The 22254-nt window shown below is 46.9% G+C and overlaps 1 protein-coding gene across 1 annotated transcript in view; it reads right to left on the bottom strand.

The window, feature by feature from the left end:
• The window catches only part of CNTNAP2 (contactin associated protein 2), a 151625-nt gene that overhangs the window by 28297 nt on the left and 101074 nt on the right, over positions 1-22254 (bottom strand). Inside the window, exons 11-13 of the mRNA XM_078860254.1 lie at positions 21470-21576; positions 18153-18272; positions 12956-13156 (exon numbers count right to left, since the gene is read on the bottom strand). Coding sequence (XP_078716380.1) covers positions 12956-13156; positions 18153-18272; positions 21470-21576 — 428 coding nt within the window. The remainder of the gene's footprint in view (positions 1-12955; positions 13157-18152; positions 18273-21469; positions 21577-22254) is intronic.

Genomic DNA, 22254 nt, shown 5'->3' with positions numbered 1-22254 from the left:
ATCACATTTATATTATTGCTGCTATAATTACCATCATAACTATTATACGTTTTTTAATAATCAATTTTATTATTGTAATGCAAGACCTTGATTATGTAATGTTTGTAAAACAACACATTTTCGGCTCACGCGCAGATTGATTGTAAAACTGCAATTGCATACGATTAAAAATACGAGCTGCTGTCAAGTTAATTCTTCCCAATGACACATGGTGTAATTAATTACCAATAGCACCGCCATAATTACGTGAAATATGAGATCAACACAATATGTGAAGCACTCTTGCTGCGGCGGCCGCTAATGCATAATCTTCGGCGGAGATAAAACACTGGCCCATTAGATTTACAAGTGTTTCAGTTTTCAAAGGATTTTTCCATTAAATTTAAAAACCCTCATTAATTTATCTGGTGATTATAAGCACAGGCATTCAGCGCCCTCCTGTAATATGAGAAGCCATCAGCAGCCCGAGCGTGGACTCCAGACTGCACTCCTCCCCGTGGGTCACCTTGAATTAGTTATCGCAGTTCAAACCTTAACCCATACATTTTCTTCGGGATTTCAAGCATATTATTTGAGATAAATGCAACTGAAGAAATAAAAAGGAGCTAGGAATGAATAATAAAATGAATACATAAATAAAGCGGCCAAATGGTAATGGGGCCCGATAATTTCTAAGAGGCGTACGTCAGGGACCTTGTAAAATGAACAGCACTCTTAAGGCCAAAGATTTATTTGAAAATCTTTATAGAGGGTAGCTCCATTAAGCTGAATGTGGCTCGTTTGAAAGGAGGCCATGTTTTGTTGCAAAGGATATTGCCTATTTATTGCAGGTAGTTAATTTGGTCAGGGCACTGGCGTACATTGGTCTTATCTTGCACAGGATATCATGGCCTCCTTTTAATGTCCACTTGTGAGCAGCTCGCAGGCGATTTTGATACATTGCCAACATATTATCTGTACGGCAGCAGTGGCAGCTTCAAACTGGCAAAGTGTTGTAAAAAAAAATGTTGTACCAAAGGCTTTTAAACTTGCGGACCCCCACATAACGTCATAAGTGCAGATTTTCACATCTCCTTCTTGCTTAAATTTATTTTAAATGTATACTCAAGACCAGACGTTCACTTGAAAACTCCCTCTGCAGATGTGGAAAATAGGTACTGTAATATGCATTAGGCACATCTATTTTAAGGGTAGATGCACCCAGTAAGAATACAAACTTTACTCTTAATTGTTGTGAGTAGTAATGGATGCCAGGATAATTTACATTTCAGACCCCAGATAAATATTGTCTTGTCGTGTGGCTCATCTTCCATTTTTACTCCTCCCAATCACTTCCCGTCGCCTGTTAACGTCACCAAAAGTGACGACCCTTGAAACATCAATTTTATGCATCAATACTTCATGTCCTTTCCTCTCTGAAAATACCAATTTGAGCAAATAAAAGAATGGAAGGTCAACACGAGAAACGCTCCATCTTTATTTCACCGATCGGACCCCTAGAAAACCACCGCACAGCTCGCAGTTCAGTGCTATTTATGTATTATTGATTCACAGTATTGAACATCTTCCTACAGGGCAACTCAATTCAGCAACAAAAAGCTGTGGTTTGAAAACATCCTGCACCTCTAGAGACATGCAGCAACATTTCTGCGGAATGTTTAACGTTCTCAAAGAGAAGTATGACCATTTTTTTCTGTTTCCCCAATTATCTTTGAGTTGTGCTTTTTTTTGTCATGCCACAAGATGAATAGATTTCCATTCTAAAAGTCTCGCAGGAAGCAGCGAACTGTCACACATTAGAGAATCGCATCTGGAAAATTACAACACAGAACTACTTCTGAGGGCCTCTTGTGCCTCATCCATGCTCGGTAATACACCTTCTCGTATGTCCTGCTCAAGAGGCATTTGTTGCATAACAATTTAAAAAAAAGTTGTACTTAAATCTATTTAATCATGGGATATTTTATAATCGATATCAAACCCAGGTACTGAGCCACCTGTCCATTGTGACTGGTTTGATGTTGCATTTGTAGGGCTGTTACGGGAGGGCTGTAAGTGCATACGATCCAATGGGTAACAAACACAGTGGGCGGAGTTACGGGAGTACACGGGGGGTGCCCGCAACGACGTCCGCGTCAGGCAGCCTGGGGGGGTTGGGATCCTGGTGAGGAGTATAAAGGGGGAGGACAGAGAGAGCTCGGGGCTCAGTCTGGGAACGAAGGAGGAAGAGTGAAGATCCTCTAGCTAGAGCCCTGGACTCCCCTCGACGCCGCCCTTGTCAGGGCTGCAGAGGATCGAGCCAGAGGCGTGGTTCCGTGAACCGGGGTTAGACCCTGGGACTCCGGAGACCGTAGCCCGACTCACCAGTGTCGGGCCAGTTAGCCTCCCCTAGCTCGTTAGAGGAGGACTTGGGGATAGGTGAGGTTAGCTAGGGGATATCCCCAGTTAGCCGGGTGAGGGGGCCGCTACCCCCTCTAGTGTTGTCCTGTACCGACAAGCTGAAATAAATATACGTGTGCCTCAACCTGGGTGTCCAGCGTCTTCACCGGTACTTCATCTGGTGTCAGAAGTACTACGGACATGGAAACACGTCAGACAGCTCGAGCCAGAGTACCGGAGGAGGACACTCCTGAAGTCGTTGAGCCCGAGGCGGCTCACCAAGACATGGCGCAGCCGGGGGCCGACGCGTTCCTACCGGGGCATCGGCATGAAGAGGGGCCGCAGCCAGACGCGCTACGGCTGGCTCACGAGAGACTGGCGGAGCTACTGTACGCCGCTGCCGCCACACTGGAAAACATCACGCGGCTGGGGGCTGGTGGTCCACCACGGGGCGAGGGGAGTCGTCGACCTGAGCGCCTTCCCGCCATTTCTGAAGACTCCAACTTTGAATTTCCCGCCAACGTCACGGCAGCTGCGGAGGGCGTGGCCGGGCTCAACCTCGGGTCCGACACCGCTCTCGCTGGGACAGCTGCGTCATCTCCAGCGGAGGGAGCGTCATCACATCCGCGACAGGCGATTCCATCTGCCATTCGCGCCGACGCACAGCCGAGTCCCGGGGATAGCAGCCTACAGACTTCCAAGGCGAACGCTGCGCTGCAACAACGGCTGCCTCCGCTGAAAGAATTTGTTGGTGCAGAGGGCGACTGGGGCGGCTTCCAGCGACGCTTCATCGCCCACCAAGAAATGGCAAGGTGGTCCGACGATGAAGCCCTCTGCGCGCTGCCGGCGCTCCTCGACGCAGACGCGCTCGCCGCCCTCACATCGGCGCCGAAAGAGAAGCGGTCTACTCTGCCGAAGGCACTACAACTGCTGGCCGGGGTCTATGGACCTTCAGCGGAATGCAGAGAGCAGTTCTACGAGCGCAAGCGGGGTGAGAAGGAGTCGCCCCTGGCATACAGGACGAGCCTCCTAGCGCTGGCTAAGACGGCTTTTCCCCGTATGGACGACGATGGCGTGGACGCGATGGTCACGGAGAAAATACTCCTCCTGGCAGACGACCTGGACATCGCTGTCGTCGCACAGGAGGACGCCGAGATGACCTCTCTTCAGGCGGCGCGCCTCCTTCACGCCAACCTTCTGTCCCTGCGGCGGAAAGCCAGCAGGGCATCGGCAGGGCGTGCGGTGGCTGCAGCCACCCTTCCGACGGAGGAGCTCTTCGCCGTCGACCATCGACGGCAACAGGCGCAAGAAGTACGGTCGGCCCGGGACGGGTCAAGCCGTTTCAACCGCCCGTCGTCTCCACCGGGGCTCCCGCGGTGTTTCAACTGCGGCGTCCGGGGCCACGTCGCCTCGGGGTGCCGCTCTCCTCGACAGCGCGGGACGACGCCTCGACGGGACGCCGGGCCTCCTCCTCCCAAGCTCCAGCAACATGACCCGGCGAGTCGCGGCACCACACATGTTTGGCCAAAGCACCTACCCGTTGCACGCTCTCGCACCACAACAAACGGGGGGCCGATGTCGCGTTGCGAGGGGCCAACGCGGATCACTGCGGGGACTCAAATCGAGCCCAAACAGTGGTCCGTGTTGGCCCATCGCGTGGTAGCCGCGTCGTCAGGGTCGTCGGCCGTGGTCGGACACATTGACGGGGTAGAAGTACGCATCTTGGTCGATACGGGGGCATCGGCGACAATCATTTCGGAATTAATTTACAATATTCTGCCCGTACAAAGCCGGCCTTTACTGCCGGTTAACGTCCCATTCTATGCCGCTAACGGGGGCTCTCTCGGCATCATGGGACAGATTCGAGCGCAAATTTCTATTGGGGACATCAAATTGTCGGGGCCGATTTTCGTTTCCTCCTCGCTGGCGGTTCCGTGCCTGCTGGGGACGGATTTCTTAGGGAAAATGCCCATTCGTATTTTGATCGACCAAGGATGCATTGAGCTTCCATCGGGGCGGCGCATGGCGTTCCTGCCATCCCCTGCGGCGGCTCGGTCGGCGTTCGCGACGGTACCGGCGTTCGTCGTTCAAACTGTTCGTGTGCCGCCGGGAGCTCAAATGCTAGTGCCTCTGAAACTTCGTAAGCCCTTCGCTAAGGGCATAGGGGATCAGGGTGTTTTGCTGGGACCGTCTAGGGCCGGGGTTAATGGGCCTCATTTGATTCCGGCCCAGACCGTCGTAAGAGGGGACGGGGACCCTTTCATCGCGGTCCTCAATGTGGGATCGCAGACGGTGGTGGTTCCTCAAGGGACGGTGCTCGCTCACGCGACGCCAGTGCCCTGCGAGGAACCTGTCGCGAACCTCGTTGACACTGCTTCCCGGATGCTCCCACATTCGGACAGCGATGAAGGGTGGATCGACGCGCTTTGTGCGGGATCGACGGACCTGACAAATTCAGAGCGCCAACAGCTTAGAATGCTACTGAGGGAATTTTCCGACGTTTTCAGTCGAGATAAATATGATTTGGGTTGCACTCACCTGCTGCGTCACCATATTGACACGGGTGACAGCCCGCCAATTCGCCAAAATCCGTTTCGGTTAAGTCCCGCCGAAAAGGACCATGTCAAATCGGCTGTTGATGACATGTTAGCCGCCGACATCATTTCTCCCTCCACCAGCCCTTGGGGAGCGCCGATCGTCCTGGTTAAAAAACAGGACGGCTCGTTGCGGTTTTGCGTGGATTTTCGGCGCCTTAATAAAATTTCGGTTGCCGACGCATACCCGCTCCCACGGATGGACGAATCGCTGGACGCCTTGGCGGGAGCGCGATTCTTCTCCACTCTAGATTTACTTTCGGGATTCTGGCAGCTTCCTCTGGACGATGATTCTAAGCCTAAAACTGCTTTCCGTACACCGCACGGCCTGTTCCAATTCAACCGGTTGCCGATGGGCTTACACTCAGCGCCGGCAACTTTCCAGCGATTGATGGAATTGGTTTTGGCTGGATTGCAATGGGAGTCGTGCCTGATTTATTTGGATGACGTTATTGTCTTTGGTAAAACTTTTGACGAACATCTCCAGAGGTTGCGGGCGGTTTTCCTAAAGATGCGGGCTGCTAATTTGAAATTTAAGCCCCAGAAATGCCATTTGTTACGCGAGTCGGTGCGTTATCTGGGGCACATCGTAGGGCGCTCGGGTATTGCTACCGATCCCGCCAAAACGCAGTGTGTCAGCTCCTGGCCGACTCCCACCACGGTGGGAGAGGTCAGGAGTTTTATTGGCTTCGCATCATATTACCGACGCTTCGTCGCTAATTTTGCAACGATTGCAAAACCCCTACACGCGTTAACATCAAAAGGGGTCCGGTTCCACTGGGGTCAGGATGAGGAAGCCGCTTTCTGCTCCCTTCGGGACGCGCTGGTGAAGGCTCCTCCCTTGATTTACCCAGATTTTTCGAGGCCGTTTTTGCTCGACACCGACGCGAGCAACACAGGTATTGGAGGCGTGCTTTCCCAGGTGGTTGACGGCGTGGAACGGGTGGTCGCGTACGGCAGTCGGGTGTTGTCTCCAACGGAGCAAAGATATTGTGTCACCCGTAGGGAACTGTTGGCAATCGTCTATTTCATCCAACAGTATCGCCCATATCTGTACGGTCGGCATTTCACCGTCCGCACAGATCATGCGGCACTGCAGTACGCCCTGAAGGTTCAACAGCCATCGGGACAATTGTCCCGATGGTTGGAGGTCCTCCAGGATTTCAGTTTTGAAACCACTTATCGTAAGGGCGTCCGCCACACCAACGCTGACGCTCTGTCGCGGATGCCAACCGCCTCCGAATGCGCATGCCTCCTGGGGTCGGGGCGTTGCAAGCCAGTAGGGGACATGATGGTTCCGGTCCTGGCGGCGGCCGCCGACGATGAAACGGTAGTCCCCATTGATATCGCCGAACAGGGGAGAGATTCCCTGCTTGGATTGCCCGTTGATGAATGGGGGCGCCTCCAGTTGGAGGATGCCTCCCTCCTCGCGTTGCGTCGTCGCGCCGGGGAGAGGGGGCGTGTGACGGGTCATGCCGACGCATGGGAAACCCATGCGGGCTTGCTTATGCATTGGGACGGGAAATCCCAGCGTCACCGGCTGGTGGTCCCTTCTGGCCTACGGGGTAAGGTGGTGTGGGCTGCTCATGAGCGCCTCCTCCACCTAGGTACCCAGAAAACACTCGCCTTGCTCCAGCTGAATTTTTTTTTGGCCGGGTATGACAAGGGATGTCGCTGATCTGTTGGCGGCATGCCCTCAGTGTGCGCAGCGCAAACCACCGGCACGGGAGTCGAACCCGCCCTTGCAATCCATCCAGGTCTCCAGAATAAATGAACTGGTCGCACTGGACATTCTGGGGCCATTCCCCGCCACCTCCAGGGGAAATAAATATTTGCTTACTGGGGTCGAATATTTTACGCGCTGGCCTATGGCCTGGCCCCTGGCGAATCAGTCGGCAGCAGCCATCGTCGACGCCTTTGTCCAAGGTTATGTCATGGACAAAGGTGCCCCGGAGCGGTTGTTGACCGACCAGGGTAGAAATTTTTCGGGGAAACTCCTAAAACAAGTCTGTGATCTCCTAGGAACGAAAAAAATTCGAACCTCTCCCTATCACCCGCAAACGGACGGGATGGTCGAGCGTCTGCATCGCACCATCACGTCTATGTTGTCGCAGCAAGTTTCGGACTCACAGGCTGATTGGGACTTACAAATTCAAGGGGTTCTAGCGGCATACAGATTGGCTCCCCATGCTGCGACGGGGTTTTCACCTTTCTTTCTTATGTATGGCCGCGAACCCGACCCACCTGTTCGGGCACAGCTGCAGATCCCCGTGCCGCTGGGCAAATCTAAATTGGACGATCACGTTAAATTTAACCTTGACAAACTGACTGAGGCGCGGGATGCGGCGAGGCTAAATTCTGACAGGCGTCAGAAGGCGAACGAGCGCCTCAGACTGGCTCGCGCGCACGTGCTGCAGTGGAAGCCGGGGGACAGGGCATGGCTGCACTGTCCCCAGGTACCACTCGCGACCTCCTCTAAACTCGTACGCCCGTGGCGGGGCCCCGTCGAGGTTGTTGAGGTTTTGAGGCCTCAGTGCGTTCGAATCCAATGGGGGAGGCGCCGGTGGTTTGTACACCCCTCTAGGCTGAAGCCGTTTGTTGCGGTGCGGGGGCCCACGCCACGCACGCGAGGCCAAGCATGTGGGGGGTCGACCGACTCGGAGGGTCCGTCGCTGCTCTCGCCTGATGTGTTGCCGGCTGTCCCACCCACAGGTGCACCGGGAATGACGGGCTCACGCCCTGGAACCCACACAGGTGATGCCGACAGTCGCGCGACTTCAATCGCGACCTCACCTCGAATGGGACAGCCGCCACCGGATGGTCCGCCGTCCGGGGTTGCCCCGTGTGACGGGCCTGCGGCAAGGACGCGCGCTAAAATGCGCAGACTCTTATAATATACAGCAGGAAGAAAAAGAAGAAAAAAAAAACTTTTTTTTATTTATTTTCCTTCACGTGTCATGGTCACTGTATGCTGCGTCGGTGGTGTGCTCCTTGCACACTGTGTGTGTTGTGTTGTGTGGGCGCGGTGTGTGTGTTGTGGGTGCGTTGTGTGTCGTGGGTGTGCTGTGTGTGCTGGGGGGAGTTCCTGGCTAGTTGTATATACGTGCTTTTACGGATTTCGTATTTATGCGGGGGGGGGGGGGTGCGTCGGACATTCCTTTCGGGGGTATGGTTGTTGTTCTTGTTGTTGTTCTTCAATTTGCATTTTGTTGAAAAAAAATGAGGCACACACGGGGTCGAGGGGTAAATGTTCCTTTATTTGGAATTGTTGCAGCCGGGACGGCTGCGAGCTGTAATGGGGGGGGTGATGTAGGGCTGTTACGGGAGGGCTGTAAGTGCATACGATCCAATGGGTAACAAACACAGTGGGCGGAGTTACGGGAGTACACGGGGGGTGCCCGCAACGACGTCCGCGTCAGGCAGCCTGGGGGGGTTGGGATCCTGGTGAGGAGTATAAAGGGGGAGGACAGAGAGAGCTCGGGGCTCAGTCTGGGAACGAAGGAGGAAGAGTGAAGATCCTCTAGCTAGAGCCCTGGACTCCCCTCGACGCCGCCCTTGTCAGGGCTGCAGAGGATCGAGCCAGAGGCGTGGTTCCGTGAACCGGGGTTAGACCCTGGGACTCCGGAGACCGTAGCCCGACTCACCAGTGTCGGGCCAGTTAGCCTCCCCTAGCTCGTTAGAGGAGGACTTGGGGATAGGTGAGGTTAGCTAGGGGATATCCCCAGTTAGCCGGGTGAGGGGGCCGCTACCCCCTCTAGTGTTGTCCTGTACCGACAAGCTGAAATAAATATACGTGTGCCTCAACCTGGGTGTCCAGCGTCTTCACCGGTACTTCACATTTATCAGCAAAGATGAGTTGCAATTTCATAAACATTAAAACTAGCCAGGGAATGGCTGCCTCTAAGCCTGCACTTCCACTCCCAAGGTAGCGGCAAATATGCTGGCATAGCAAAGGTTCAATGGGGTAAAGTGTAGAGCTTAAAAACATGCAATTTGGCTCAGACCACAATTGGCAAAATGCACGATTTAGTTTGCATACTACTGAGGATCGTAAACAGAAAACGGTTTAGCTGAAAGTTCTCTAGAGATGGTAAATAAATATATAAGTGTATTGATTGGTTTGCAGCTTGCGCTAATGAAAAGGCTGGCATGGATGAGGATTTTTTTTAATCGCAACAGTGAAGGATTATCCACGGATCATTGAACAGTTTACTGTGTGCATCACGAGGCACTCGTTTTGTGCTAAACTTGTCTCCTGTTCAACATTTTTATTTTTAACCATGCATTCTTGCTCCGACGTTAAGTGTTGTATTTACACGGCGTTATTTCGCAAACCCGCGGAGGTGGAGGTGTGCTGCAATCAATTCTCTGAGTGTGAATGCGCCAAAGAGCTATAAACGCGACGATTTTTCACAGCCGGTGTTGCCCGGGTTCGTGATGAGTGCTAATTTTTCCAATCTCGTATCCCTTCCCCATCCGCAGACGCCTCTTGTGGCCAAGCGATCCCCCCCCCCCACCGGATGCCCCCCCCCCAATCAATAACGAGTGTTTTGACTCCAGTCTTCGTTGTTGTGACTATTCCCGTCGTGACGCCTGCATCAAGTCGGGTTTTCTCATCACGGCTCGGTTTGACGATAACGCACTCAAAAGTGAAACGTATCACGGGCGAGGAGGAGGAGGAGGGGGGGTGGACAACGCGCACGAGCTAGGGGCTGTTGACTCCTCTCTGCGCATTGGCCTTGAAAATTACCTGTCATTGTGTCCAGCTCGCAGCGCAAGGCTCGCTCGCCCACCGGCAAGCGGACTGAGTTGTCATTGTCAATTGGCGGTCACAGAATCAAGCGCGGAAATTTCAAAGCATTTCTATTTTGTCAGCACAAAACGTGGCCCTATGATGCAGTGTCGCACCAATTTAACTTTTGTGTTCTCAGAACAGAATTTGAACACTGGCTAACACCCTCTGACCCGAGACGTTGCTATTGTAGGGAATGAAACAGTTTATTAAGAAACTCGCTTGCGTCGGCAGGATACAGGGCAAAACAGTGGGCCTCAAACCGCAGGGACGTTGGGCAACATCAAAATGCCTTTGGGGATGTTTAAAAGCACCTAAGTGCTTTGTCTAATATGCATCGCTGTTTCCCAGCACTGCAGACGAAAAACTAAATTTACAAGTAGATTCCTGTAAAACATAGCATGACATTTTTCACATTATATACAATGTGCAGTGACTATTCAGTGGATAATACCTGTTTCGATCAAGGGATCAGAAACATTGACACTGACGAGGAAAATGGAACGAGAGCTGAAAAATGTGCAGAGAAACATGGAGAGATGCGTGATTCGAGTTACATTGAAAAACATTTAATGAGGAACACATGGATTAGAGAATGTACACAAAGTGGGCTTAGACAGAACACATTGCTAGAAGGGACGATGACCGGCGATCAAAACTAATGACAGCGTGTAGGGAACATGTCCCAGGTATATGTCTGCTATGGAGATGGAACAATTAGATAATCTTGTGTGCAGGACCTATATGCATTATTGCATTGCATGACCATACAATATAGTGATGGCTTGAGAAGACCTTCATCCACAGTATATTGACTATGGCTAATGATGATGTTGCTATACAGTATAGCACAACGGTTTTTAACCATGCATAACATATTCTTGGTTCTTTCGGTAAAGTCACGTAGAAGGGAAATAATAAAATAATAAAAAATTCTAACAATTAAAATTATCACGACGTTTCGACTGCAACACAAGCAATCATCATCAGGTGTGAAATCCACAGCAAGAACATGTGTATATTGAAATAAGTCATTTTACAGATAGTTGCACTGATTCATTGGTCTACAGCCAAAATGCTTCCGAAATAAATGTAGTCCAACTTTACTCATTCTGGGTCACTGAGAATGAAAATGATGCTTAAAATTGTTGATTGGCGGAGGATAAGTGAGTTTTAAAGGGAAGTGATCTCAATTGAAACCAGAAATGACGAAAATACATCGTTGACTGGATCTATGAATAAATCTATGACTGAGTTTAGACAGTACTTGCTTTTTGAGCAAAACAATGAATGATGCAATCTGAACCTGGTATTGTGTCATACATGATATGAATTGCATCATGTTATTCCTAGAAGTCATGGATGATGCAATCATAACTAGGCTGAACAAATTGCCCTATATCAGCTCTATAAGTCATAGTGTCGTGCTCTCTTATTTGTCAGTCTTTGATTTTGCAAAGGGACACATTTCTGTTAAGCCAAAGTCAGCACAGATGCCTCGAACTTGTGTGAACAAAGCAGATCACTTCTGCTATGTTTGTGGTGAAGTGACGTTTGCATCACAAAAGCACAGTATAACCACTATGGTTAAGAAAGCATATCACCTTTAATTTGGCTGCTAAATTGGAGATCAGGACAAGATGTGGGCCCCACACATATGCTGCAACACTTGTGCATTTTGCCATTAATTCTAGTTGGTCATGCAGTCCTTATAAGGAAACCTATGACAACATGAAACAACTTTTGAGGTGCATAAACTATGACCAACAGCTTTGTGGTGATTTGAAGGTTGTTGCTCTCTTGCTTGGTCTGCAGACTGGATACAAAAAGTACTGCTATTTTCTCTGCGAATGGGATAGTCGTGCGAGAGATTCCCACTACATCAAGATAGATTGGCCACTCTGACAGTCATTGGAGCCTGGGAGGAAAAATGTTCAGTATCCACCACTTGTTAAATCAACAAAGATGTTGTTACCACCCTTATACATCAAGCTGGGTCTGATGAAGAACGTTGTCAAAGCCATGGACAAAACACAAGCAGCTTTCAGGTACCTCCTTGGAAAATTTCCAAGGTTAAGTGAAGCTAAGATAAAGGAAGGTGTCTTTTTTGGTCCTCAGATTCGTGAACTTCTGCAAGATGATACATTTGACAGTGCACTGCGTGGCAAGGAAAAGATGACAGCATGGGAAGCCTTTCAGTTAGTGGAAACAATTTTTCTCAGAAACAACAAGGCAGACAACTACAGGGAGTTGGTTGAAAACCTCCTCAAGGCACACAACATGTCACTAAAGAAAGTTTTTTGCACTCTCATCTATATTTTTTCCCACTAAACTGCGGAGCAGTGAGCGACGAGCATGGCGAGCGATTTCACCAGGCCATTGCAACAATGGAGAAACGCTATCAGGGCAAATGGAGCCCATCAATGCTTGCAGACTATTGCTGAACAGTGACAAGAGATGCTCCATTTAATGAATACAAGAGACAAGCCAAGATGCACCGAGTAGACACTGAATAAGGACTAAACTATGTTCTTCTATTCTTGGTTATTTCGGTAAAGTCACGTAGAAGGGAAACAATAAAATAATAAAAATATAAAACAATAAAATTCTCACGACGTTTCGACTGCAACACGAACAATCATCATCAGGTGTGAAAACACAGCAATAAATTTAGAAAAAAGCACCTATAAATGGAGAAGATGATCGATAGACGCACGTGTTGTTCACGACTAAGGTCACCATATGTCCTGGTTTCCCCAGGATCGTCCTATTTTTTAGGTGGATTTTTTCCATTGCGTATATTCAACACACCACTGAAAACAATGCATGTACATGCAGTTCTCCCCTCTTCTAGTATCGTGGGATATTGTTCCCATGATGTGTCCCAGGTTTTTGTACCTGACAGGTGGCAACCCTGAAAAACACACTTAGACAAATATTCAAATGTTTGCTGCACTGCCCGTTGTCTTGAGGAATCTGTAAGTGTTCCCGGGACATTCAAAAGTCCTGTTTTTTTGTCAGTTTCTTAATAATACACCACTCCAGACCATGCATTTGCATGCAGTTCACCCCCTCTTCCGGTATTGCGAATCATTATTCTTCTCACAATATGTTCCCAGTTTCCTTTGTATCCCAGAGATGGCAACCCTGCCCGTGGCTCGGGTCTGGGTGTGTTGTGGCTCTGTCCCACCTGGTGCATTGAGCAGACGTGAGCGCTTGCAGTAGTAGGCGACCTCCTGCTGGCAGTGCTCAGCGGAGCTGATGAGCGCAGTGAGCTGCTCCGCCGACGCGCTGTACGCGAACGCCGCCACGAAGGGCCGCTCCGGACTGGAGCCGCTCACCCACGTCCGCTCCGTGTTGTTATGAACCACCGTCGTCCACACCTTGTCCTCTGCACGCTCGGAAACACCGCGGCATGACACGAATGGGAAACGCACGTGGTCTGTGCGAGCTACGGTGATGCCCGTTTGGTTCTCGGAATACTCGCGCGATGCACGTGGTTTTCCCAGCGTATGCGGAGTTTGAACCTCATTGGAGCGGCACGAACGGGCGGAGGAGTAAGAGGCATCGCGGCGGAAAGACGATAATTGCATTTGAGGTATGCATCTCCATTACAAGCGAGTGGACCCTGGCAATGTCAGAATCCACGTTCATTCACAGAGCCCTGTTTCCTCATCAGAATAAAATGATGGAAACAAAAAACAGTGACAGCTAATGGGAATGTGGTCGTGGTAAAGTCGAATTCAAAAACCTGCACTGCAGTTGAAATTCACTCCAATCGTTTTGAACACTGCATAAAGCAAAGGGCAATCGTAACAATCAATAATGTAGGATCGTTCGTTTCTACAGTATTGATAATAATTAGTTTTTACTATTAATAGTTAAGGTTACTATAATCAGACCTGGTCGAAAATAATTACATTCGGCTTATATAGGCAGTTCTACTTGTAAAGATGACAGAGAGACACACTTCCTGCTTACCTCACCTTGAAATTCCTGCTCAAAGTCCTGTAAAGCTTTATTTCTTCAAAACACATCCAACTTTTATTTTCAATGATCCCATTGCCTGCATCCACAAAACTCTCCAGTTTATCTAATGAGTTATGAAGCGTACCGTTGGGAAAATAAATTGCTTTTTTTGTGATGAATTAATTGTTGCATTTGTTCATTTATTTAAGTTTCTATCAAGATTATATCGTGATTAAAATTACATTGCATTGAAAGATCGCACACCCTTTGTCAAATGGCAGTGTTCACGTAAACGTCAACTGTTGTCAGTCGTAGAAAAAAGAGAGACCAATAAAACAACGCGATTGAGCTCAGTACGCAAACATGCAGGCTGGCCTAAATGTAAAACAGCCACACCAACGGACCAGCATGCACAAGTGACAGACATTGTATAGACTGTTAAGAAAAGTTAAAGTGGACTTGGGTGGGTCATCGTCGCTACAAGGGCTGATGGCTGGTAGTCAAAGTGATTTTCTGCTCAAGATGAGCATTGATTCAGTGATCATCTCCAATTGACAGCCCTGAGCCAGTGGTTGAAGTTTCGCATTCCTATGATGAGTGGGACTCGAAGCTTGCATAGGACAACCACTGTTGACTTCCCCACAAAGTGGTCCTATTTTTTAACAACCCTGGAGAAATTATGCATTGAGTCAACCCTCATCCGGGAATTGAACTGGAAACATTTCGATTGCGAGCTGCGAGCTCTACCGCTGAGACACCTGTCTGGTTCGATGAGAATCTGAATCTTTATTGAGACTGGAGGAATCCAATGGGCTATGAAGGTCTTTTTTCACAGATGTCCACTATGGGCGGGTCAGCAAGTTACAACAGCAAACAATAGAAGCAAGATCCAGCGAGTCGCTTTTACCTGCAGTCATTGCACGGCAGATTTTATGCCGATAAAAGTAATCGTGGCTTCCACTTGGGAATGATGTTTCTCTACAGTCTTAGTGAACTGTAAAAGCATGCAGCTTCTTCATGTGGCCATGAAATGTGCAGCGTGCCCCGTGTCTGCAGGCTCATAGTCTTCTTCGTAATATAAATTAATTTGAAACACTGTCAAGTTATTCATGGATGTGGTGTCATGATTAGATTTTGTAAAGTGATACAATGTTTCAGGATATGTTGGTGTGTAACTGTTAAGAACGTGTTCATTGATGGTAAAATGCTTTGCAATTATTAGAAAGGCCAATGAACCCAATGCACTCAATCAGGGTACCTATGCAAAATAACGTTGTGTTTGTGTTGGTCTAAACAGCAAGGCTGCAACAATATTCTTATTATACATCTTGGGTACTTACAAAAAAAAATCTAATTCACATTTGTTACATCCAAATATAATAATGAACTCACCTTGGTACAAGTTAAAATGACAAATCTATGTACAGGCCAATCAAATCTGTATCATTAAACATATTTCACATTGTTATTGTCTGTTCAAAAGAAATTGTTATTCCAAGTTGCTATCGAACAACAGGCAAAAATATCACAGCGCCATCAACACATTACTTTTGGGGAGTTAACTGCCACCCCTAGGGCAATGCAGTGCTTTTTCATGGCGCCTGTCACTTTGGAAATGTAATAAAGCAGTGGGGGTCTGCATGGAGCAGATAAACCGCATGGCACTGAAGTTGCCTTTTACAGCGCGTGACTGCAAAGTCTCCGTTCGGTCAAAAAACAGCTCATGAGACAGATTTCTGTTAAACTGCTTCGTGACATACAGGACAGTACAAATGAGTCACCTTACATTGCATAAAACACGGCGTGGAAAATTTGGAAGCAGTTTGAAATTCCAAAAAAGCAGCAGTACTGTACTTTTTCGACAAATGAATCGCTTTTTTCAATCCACTGCTGGATGAACGCCTCACAATGCCTTGTCGGTTACCGTGGTTGTTTGACCACACTTCACCTGACTGGTCAGTTCGGGTTGTTGAAGGGGGAAAGGCCCACATAAATTCAATCAAATTCAGAATGCAGTGTGCTAACCACTGCGCCACCGAGCCCCAATGACGTTGTTATGTGTGTCGTCATATCGCAACGTCGCAAGTCACGTGCCGGCCGAAAGCGTGCCATTGTTTTGGCTTGAAACATAATGTTATCATTGGCAATTAAATACTTAAAGCGATAAACGTACGTTAGAAAGCATTGTAGAATCCATGCACATATGCAAACGCAACTAATTAATTACATCTACTTTACATTTGCTTGATGATAATTATCAGCGTGCAAAATTTGGATACAATTCATCATTTGCGTATCAAGAACATGTAAAGTAGATACAATTCATGTGTCAACATTTCACCTCTGACATGGCAGCTCTGCAAGTAATAAGTCATGTCCACGTCGCTGATTGACAGCGCAGGTACGGCTACAGGCCACATTGAAGATGCAAGATGAGGAAACCCAGTGGTTCCCCAAAACTGACCAAGCAGCCCTCTTTACCAATTTTAGCTGTGACGGTCCCACCTGATGACGGAGACTTGTGTTGCCTCCGAAACGTCGTGATTTGTTATTTTATTTTATTTCCATTATTACTTTTATTAACTTTTAATTTTATTTTTTACCTACGTGACTTTACCGAAAATACCTAAGAGTATGAATCCTTGCAGTCACGAAAGCTTCAAATCTAGAAGCCCTCTTTACCGTTAGGGGAGGGGGGGGATTGTGCACTAATTGGTTGCCCTGTAATGCATTTTGCAGGGCTCTGTTTGCAATTTTACAATGTCAAGACAATCCGTCGACTCGAGTCAAACATATCCCACCTTTCAAGACTTTGTGAACAACTACTGTGTGACCTGAGCTGAGCCCAGAATCAGCATTATTTCTCATATGCTGTTGAATGGCATTGGAAATTGCAACATGGTGTAAATATTTCGTTAAAATAAACGGTATATAAAATGGAACGAACACATTTAAGACGACATCCACTGCAGATATGGAGCGATGAAATCAGCGCATGTTCAAATGCTAGGTTGATTATATTATATGGCATGATCGTGAGAGATGGTGGTATATTGGAGAGGGCTTTATCTTGTGGTGAATTTACCACAACTGATGATGATGCTGAAAACTACATTGCAGTCATGCTGCAGTATTTTTACACGTACCTTCTCAGGTGAATATTACAACTATTTAAATCTACCTCCTAAATGTATGTGTGTTCAATCGCTAATTTTTTGGAGCAAATAATGGATGCCACCATACCCTTGGCTGTTGCTTTATAGTGCTGCCAAAACCCAGTATGATGCAAGGGATCATGTGCAAGGTTTCCCTGATGTGAAGCCGGTCTGTAAAAAGTATACCCCAATTACTGTAGAGCAATTGTGTTCTTTCAGAGGTCACCACTATTGCGATATCGCATGACCTCTGTGCGGGTTTGATGTACAGGGCCAACACTTTGATAAAATCACAACAGCTCTCTATCATGGTGGTGGGAAATTTAAAAAAAATGTGTGAGATGGCGGCAAGCCATGAAGACTGAAGAGGCTCATCAAGCCCACTATTGGTTCTCAGTCAGTCATTTTTCTGCGTGTGAAAGCTGTCATTTATATTGCTGATGGCAGATGGCTGTGAAATAAATATTTCCGTAAGTGACAAGGGTCAGTGATGAAGTTAATGGTCTTAGGCTGTAGGTATTGAAAACGTAGGGGAAAGGGCATCTGAGGGAAATGCCCCTCTGACAATTGGTGCAGTCAGCAATTGGTTTCACTTGGCTGATCAATTCAACAGCAACATTTCTATTTAGGGAGCACATGTACGCAGCATTAATTGGGAATTTACACGAGCCTAATGACTCTTAGTGGTTGAGACTAACAAGAGAGTGACAGCTGAAGGACAAAACGCATTCAAGAGAAAGAAGACCACACAAATCAGCTAATGTGCAAGTGCTATATAAATTGTTACACTGAAGGATAGTGAGGGGTAGCGACGGCTTGGAGAGCTCTTAATCCAGTAGTGTATAGAACATGGCTGCTGATGATGATGATTCACCCTCTGGAGAGAATTACAATTGCACCCAGCACACTTCTTCCCTCGACGTCCGCAAACACTAACCTCGGCATGTGAATGACCAGCAGAGAAAACACACCTATTACAAGAAGCCGCATTTTACTCACTCACCATAAAGAACTTCAAAAGCCTCATAAATGCATTGGAATGTAACAAAAAAAACTCGCCTAACGGTGTTGCCTTTAACCTGCACTCTGTCTCTCTCTCTCTTCCGTTCTCTCTCTCTGTGTGTCTGTAGCTTCATTACTAAGAAACAGGGCAGCATTCATTCAGTCAGGACATGTAGCACAGGGGCCTGGGGGCATGTTGCAGGTTCACATCCTCCTTCCCCAGTTCCACGTGAATAAGTATAAGCTGTTGCCAGCACCCACCTGTCATATTGCAGTAGACATGCATGGCCCTCAGAGGACCACTACCGTCAGGGTCAACCCAGTAACGGCCTGATGTTCGACCCAGGTGCTTGTAGGCCTCGCACGATGACTCGTAGATGGCTTGTCATTGCAACACAACCAAAAATGGGAAAAAAGTGGTGGGATAGTGGAGAGGAGGGGGGAGGGAGACAAGATTTTGAAATGATTTCTCTCTGATGGGTGTTCGGTTTGTATCCCGGATTGTTCAGGATGATGCCCGACATTTCTGTCCGCGTGCTGGACGCTTCAGTTTCACGTAGGACAGTTATGCAGCACAATTGTTAAAACCCTATGCAATAACGTTTTATATTAGATGATTAAACAGAACATGATTTGATGTTGTGTTTTTTAAGCATCTGATTATATCAGCACTGCTAAGTAACGGTGGGGGAAATTTGTAGATCTCTCATCATGGCATGCCCGTAATTGTTCTACGAATCGGCAAAATACATTTTTATGTTAATAGTGTGGAATTAATTGTCAGACAAATACACAGACCTGCAACATTAGTGTTTTTCATAGGACTTCATTTAACATTGGCTTAATCTTTAGAAAGCTATTTGGGTTTGCATTAGTCCACTGACATAAGTGAAATGTTTTACCACGCTTGAATATACTAAAGTGAAGAGACATTTTCATAAGAAGTATTTTTTATCATTAAAAAAAAAATTGTATGGAACTGAGACATTGATAAAAGCCCTGAACTAACTAAAGAGAACAAAAACCTAATAACCAAGAAAAAAAGGTTAAACTACTCCTTTGAGGACCATTTTACAGCTATGAGGAGACATCAAATATGTTACACAATAACTGGATTGCTTCTAGGGAGTCATAGTTAAACGCATGTGCTGTGTCATAACCAGTAGTACATAGAATGCAAGTGCTGCTGCTCTCGCACGCTTGGCTTATTGACGGACACTGCTGAATGATTAAAACGAAAGTATTTTTATTATTATTATTTTCTTTACGTCTATGAGACCAAAATGAGATGAAAAGAAATAAAATAATTTATCTAATGTGCTCAAATTGGTATTCCTCAATAAATAAAATCGTAAAGCATTCCACTCTTAAATTAAATTGCCAGAGCGTATTGTGCAAGCAAATAACTTTTTAATGAGGAGGAAAACTAAATCATGAAATAAGTCAAGCCTTTTTGGCAATGTGCATTTTAAGATAGATTTTTAGAGTGGCAGAGTTTTAGCTATGTCCTCCTTCAATTTCATGAGAATTAACAATATCTCGGATAGACTGCATTTGCAATGTAGATAATGTTAAAGCTGCATGTACTATTTATCTACATTGCAAGTAACATTTATCCCCCCTCCCATCCCCCCAATAAAAATATTCAAAACATATTTAAAAATATACTTTATCATTAGCAGTAACATTGTAGTATCGTACGCCAAAAAACAAAATTAACATTCATTGTTTTAGGCAGCAGTTCCGCATAAGCTAATTTGTGCAACAGTTACGCAATATTTTTTCCCGTAAAATATTATTGTCTATTATTTGTGCTTGGCGGCACTTTTGTACATTTAGACTGTCGGCATAAATATTTTGTCAGCCGCAGTTGAAACTCTGCCTTATTTAGCGCAGCCTTGCCCTTGAGGCAGCGATCCCCAGCTGTGTAGTTTTCACACTTCATCAACGGAGACACGGCCGGGTCTAATGCCGTTATCATTTTTGCCCCCCTTTTTACCAGCACCCTTAAGACCGTGAGTCCAGGCCTCGTATATCCTTTGTGAGAGCCTCGCAGTGGGGGGGGGGGCGATGGCAACGATACCTCATAAGAGCCGAGATGTAATTCTACAACGTGAATTGAGGTCATAACCTGCTCAGACGTCAGAATTTTGTGCAAGATCAACCGGTGGGGGGTGGGGGTCACGTCTGCAGATTGGATACTTGTAACTCATCAGGAAGCTTTGCCAGAGTTTCTGTCAGGGGCCTCAATGTTGGCCACACAAAGTGATGAAAACATTATGACTGCACCCTACCATTCAACGCTTTGTACCCCTTGAGGTAGGTTGGGCTTTAATTTGCTTACGTGAACTGTGGACAACTATAAATAAAATAAATGTGTGCGACACACCAACAGTTGACAGCAAGACGTGTCTGCTCCAACTGTGGGAAAGACACACTACTCCGTTAATCAGCCATTTCCTTCCGGCAGATGAAGAGTTAATTTATTTAACAAATCGTTTGCTCTAGCGTTAATTTCCTGTGAAAACTGTATTTTCGTCCACATTGATTGTGTGTGTGGTGGGGGGGGTAGCATTATCGTGCTCCCAGTGTCCTGCACTGAGATTCAACACAGAAACGTGAGCAGTAATTTTCTCCAAATCAATGGCTTTCCTTAATCAAAAGCAGATGAGTTGAATGTTCCTGTGCCTTTATGTGCCTTGGCTTTTGTGAGCCTTTTACAGCAATAATGATTCAGAGCACGCGAGTGGGAAAAAAAAGATGTTGGTGTAATTTAATTAAAGCTGAGGAATAATAAATAAACTTGATATGCATGCCTATTATCATGTACACATTTTAGGTGAATATTAAAATTAACCTTCAAAAATAAGTGCCTACTTAAGAACCATGTTTAACAAAGGGTAATACAAAAATTAAAATGTTTTATTCATCATTCAAACTATAAACATAATATGGCTGATATTTAGAAAAAAATACGTGTTAGTTTTGCCCAGTGGCTGTTCTATATATGCAATAAACAGTTCATTGATATATGTTATGCAATTTGTAAACATATATACCAATCCCATAAAAATTATCCCATATGGCTTATTTTGAAAACCCTTACAGACATTTTACCACTGCTATATACGAAAAAAACCTGAAAGTAAACTTTGATTAATGAATTAAAACTTTTAACAACATTTGCTGACACCTCTAGATGCCTTACATGATGATTCTCATTAATAATTAATGTATCGTGACATTCCGGTGTTACCAATTAAATTGTAAAAGCGGGACAAAGATTAGAAATGTAAAGGAAAAACGTGCCCTTAGCATCGGACACTTTTTTTTCAATAGGGTTGAGAGGTGAACGATCAATCAGCAACGGGCCCTTCTTACCTGCGACAGGCAGGGCCCGCAGCTCGGCAACGCGATTGAACAGTGAGGCGGCGCTCAACCAATATGATGAGACCCACGAATAGAACGTGCGGCGCCGCTCATTAAACGTGGCACACGCCTGGAGCCCGCTCGCCCGGGGGGGTGCGAATTTGCAACGGCGAGAGACAAAGAGAGGAAAGCAAGGCTTTGCAGCTCACGTGTGTGGCAGGTGACGCCCGTGTAGCCCGTGCCCGCGCAGCTGCACGTGAAGCTGCGCCAGGTCTGCGAGCAGGTCCCGCCGTTCTCGCAGTGGCTCGGCAGACACCTGCAAACGAGACGCCAGCGGCCAAAAGAAAAGCGTTCAAACGTCAACCTCCGTTCGTCCGATCGTGGCACGTTTGGGCTACGTACGGTGAATAAAGAAGTTCAAAGTACACACGGCACGGGCAGCAGCGCGATTTCATTGCTACCGATTTCCTCCATGAAATGTGAAGTGTCACACTAGGTTGTTTTAGTGAGCCATTTATTTGGGCAAGACAGTTGAAACAATGGGGCAAGTTTCTTCAATTGCTCCCCCCCCTCCCACCCCGCCTATGTGCACCCTGCAATATAAATGGATTCGCCACAGCAAGTAGATCAGCAGGTGGCATGTGGTGGGGTAAAGTGTCGGTATTCACATCTCTTCGAATACGTCTAGCCTGTGTGCAAGCGAAGGCCAAATTTCCATATTGAGGTTCATAGAGCTCCGCCGAATAGAGGCCCTCTTCTGCCTGCAGTGAAGTGAGCAAGACATTAAAGAGCTGCGCCTTCAACGTTTATCTTCTCCTTTTGGATAATATGCAGTTAAAAACAGCGCACTTGCATGGCATACATATTGTTGGGTATTGAACTTTAGTATGTATTACTCTTATAGCTATATTGCATTTGTTTTTTGCATTTTAAACAACATTCCTGCAATGATATAAGCTTCATACAGCGCTGCGTACACGGACTTATTTAATAT

This window comes from Lampetra fluviatilis, chromosome 10, assembly GCF_964198595.1.
Source record: "Lampetra fluviatilis chromosome 10, kcLamFluv1.1, whole genome shotgun sequence".
NCBI classification, from domain to species: Eukaryota; Metazoa; Chordata; class Hyperoartia; order Petromyzontiformes; family Petromyzontidae; genus Lampetra; species Lampetra fluviatilis.
The sequence above is the reverse complement of the archived record's forward strand: the minus strand, read 5'-3'. Positions and strand labels throughout refer to the sequence as shown.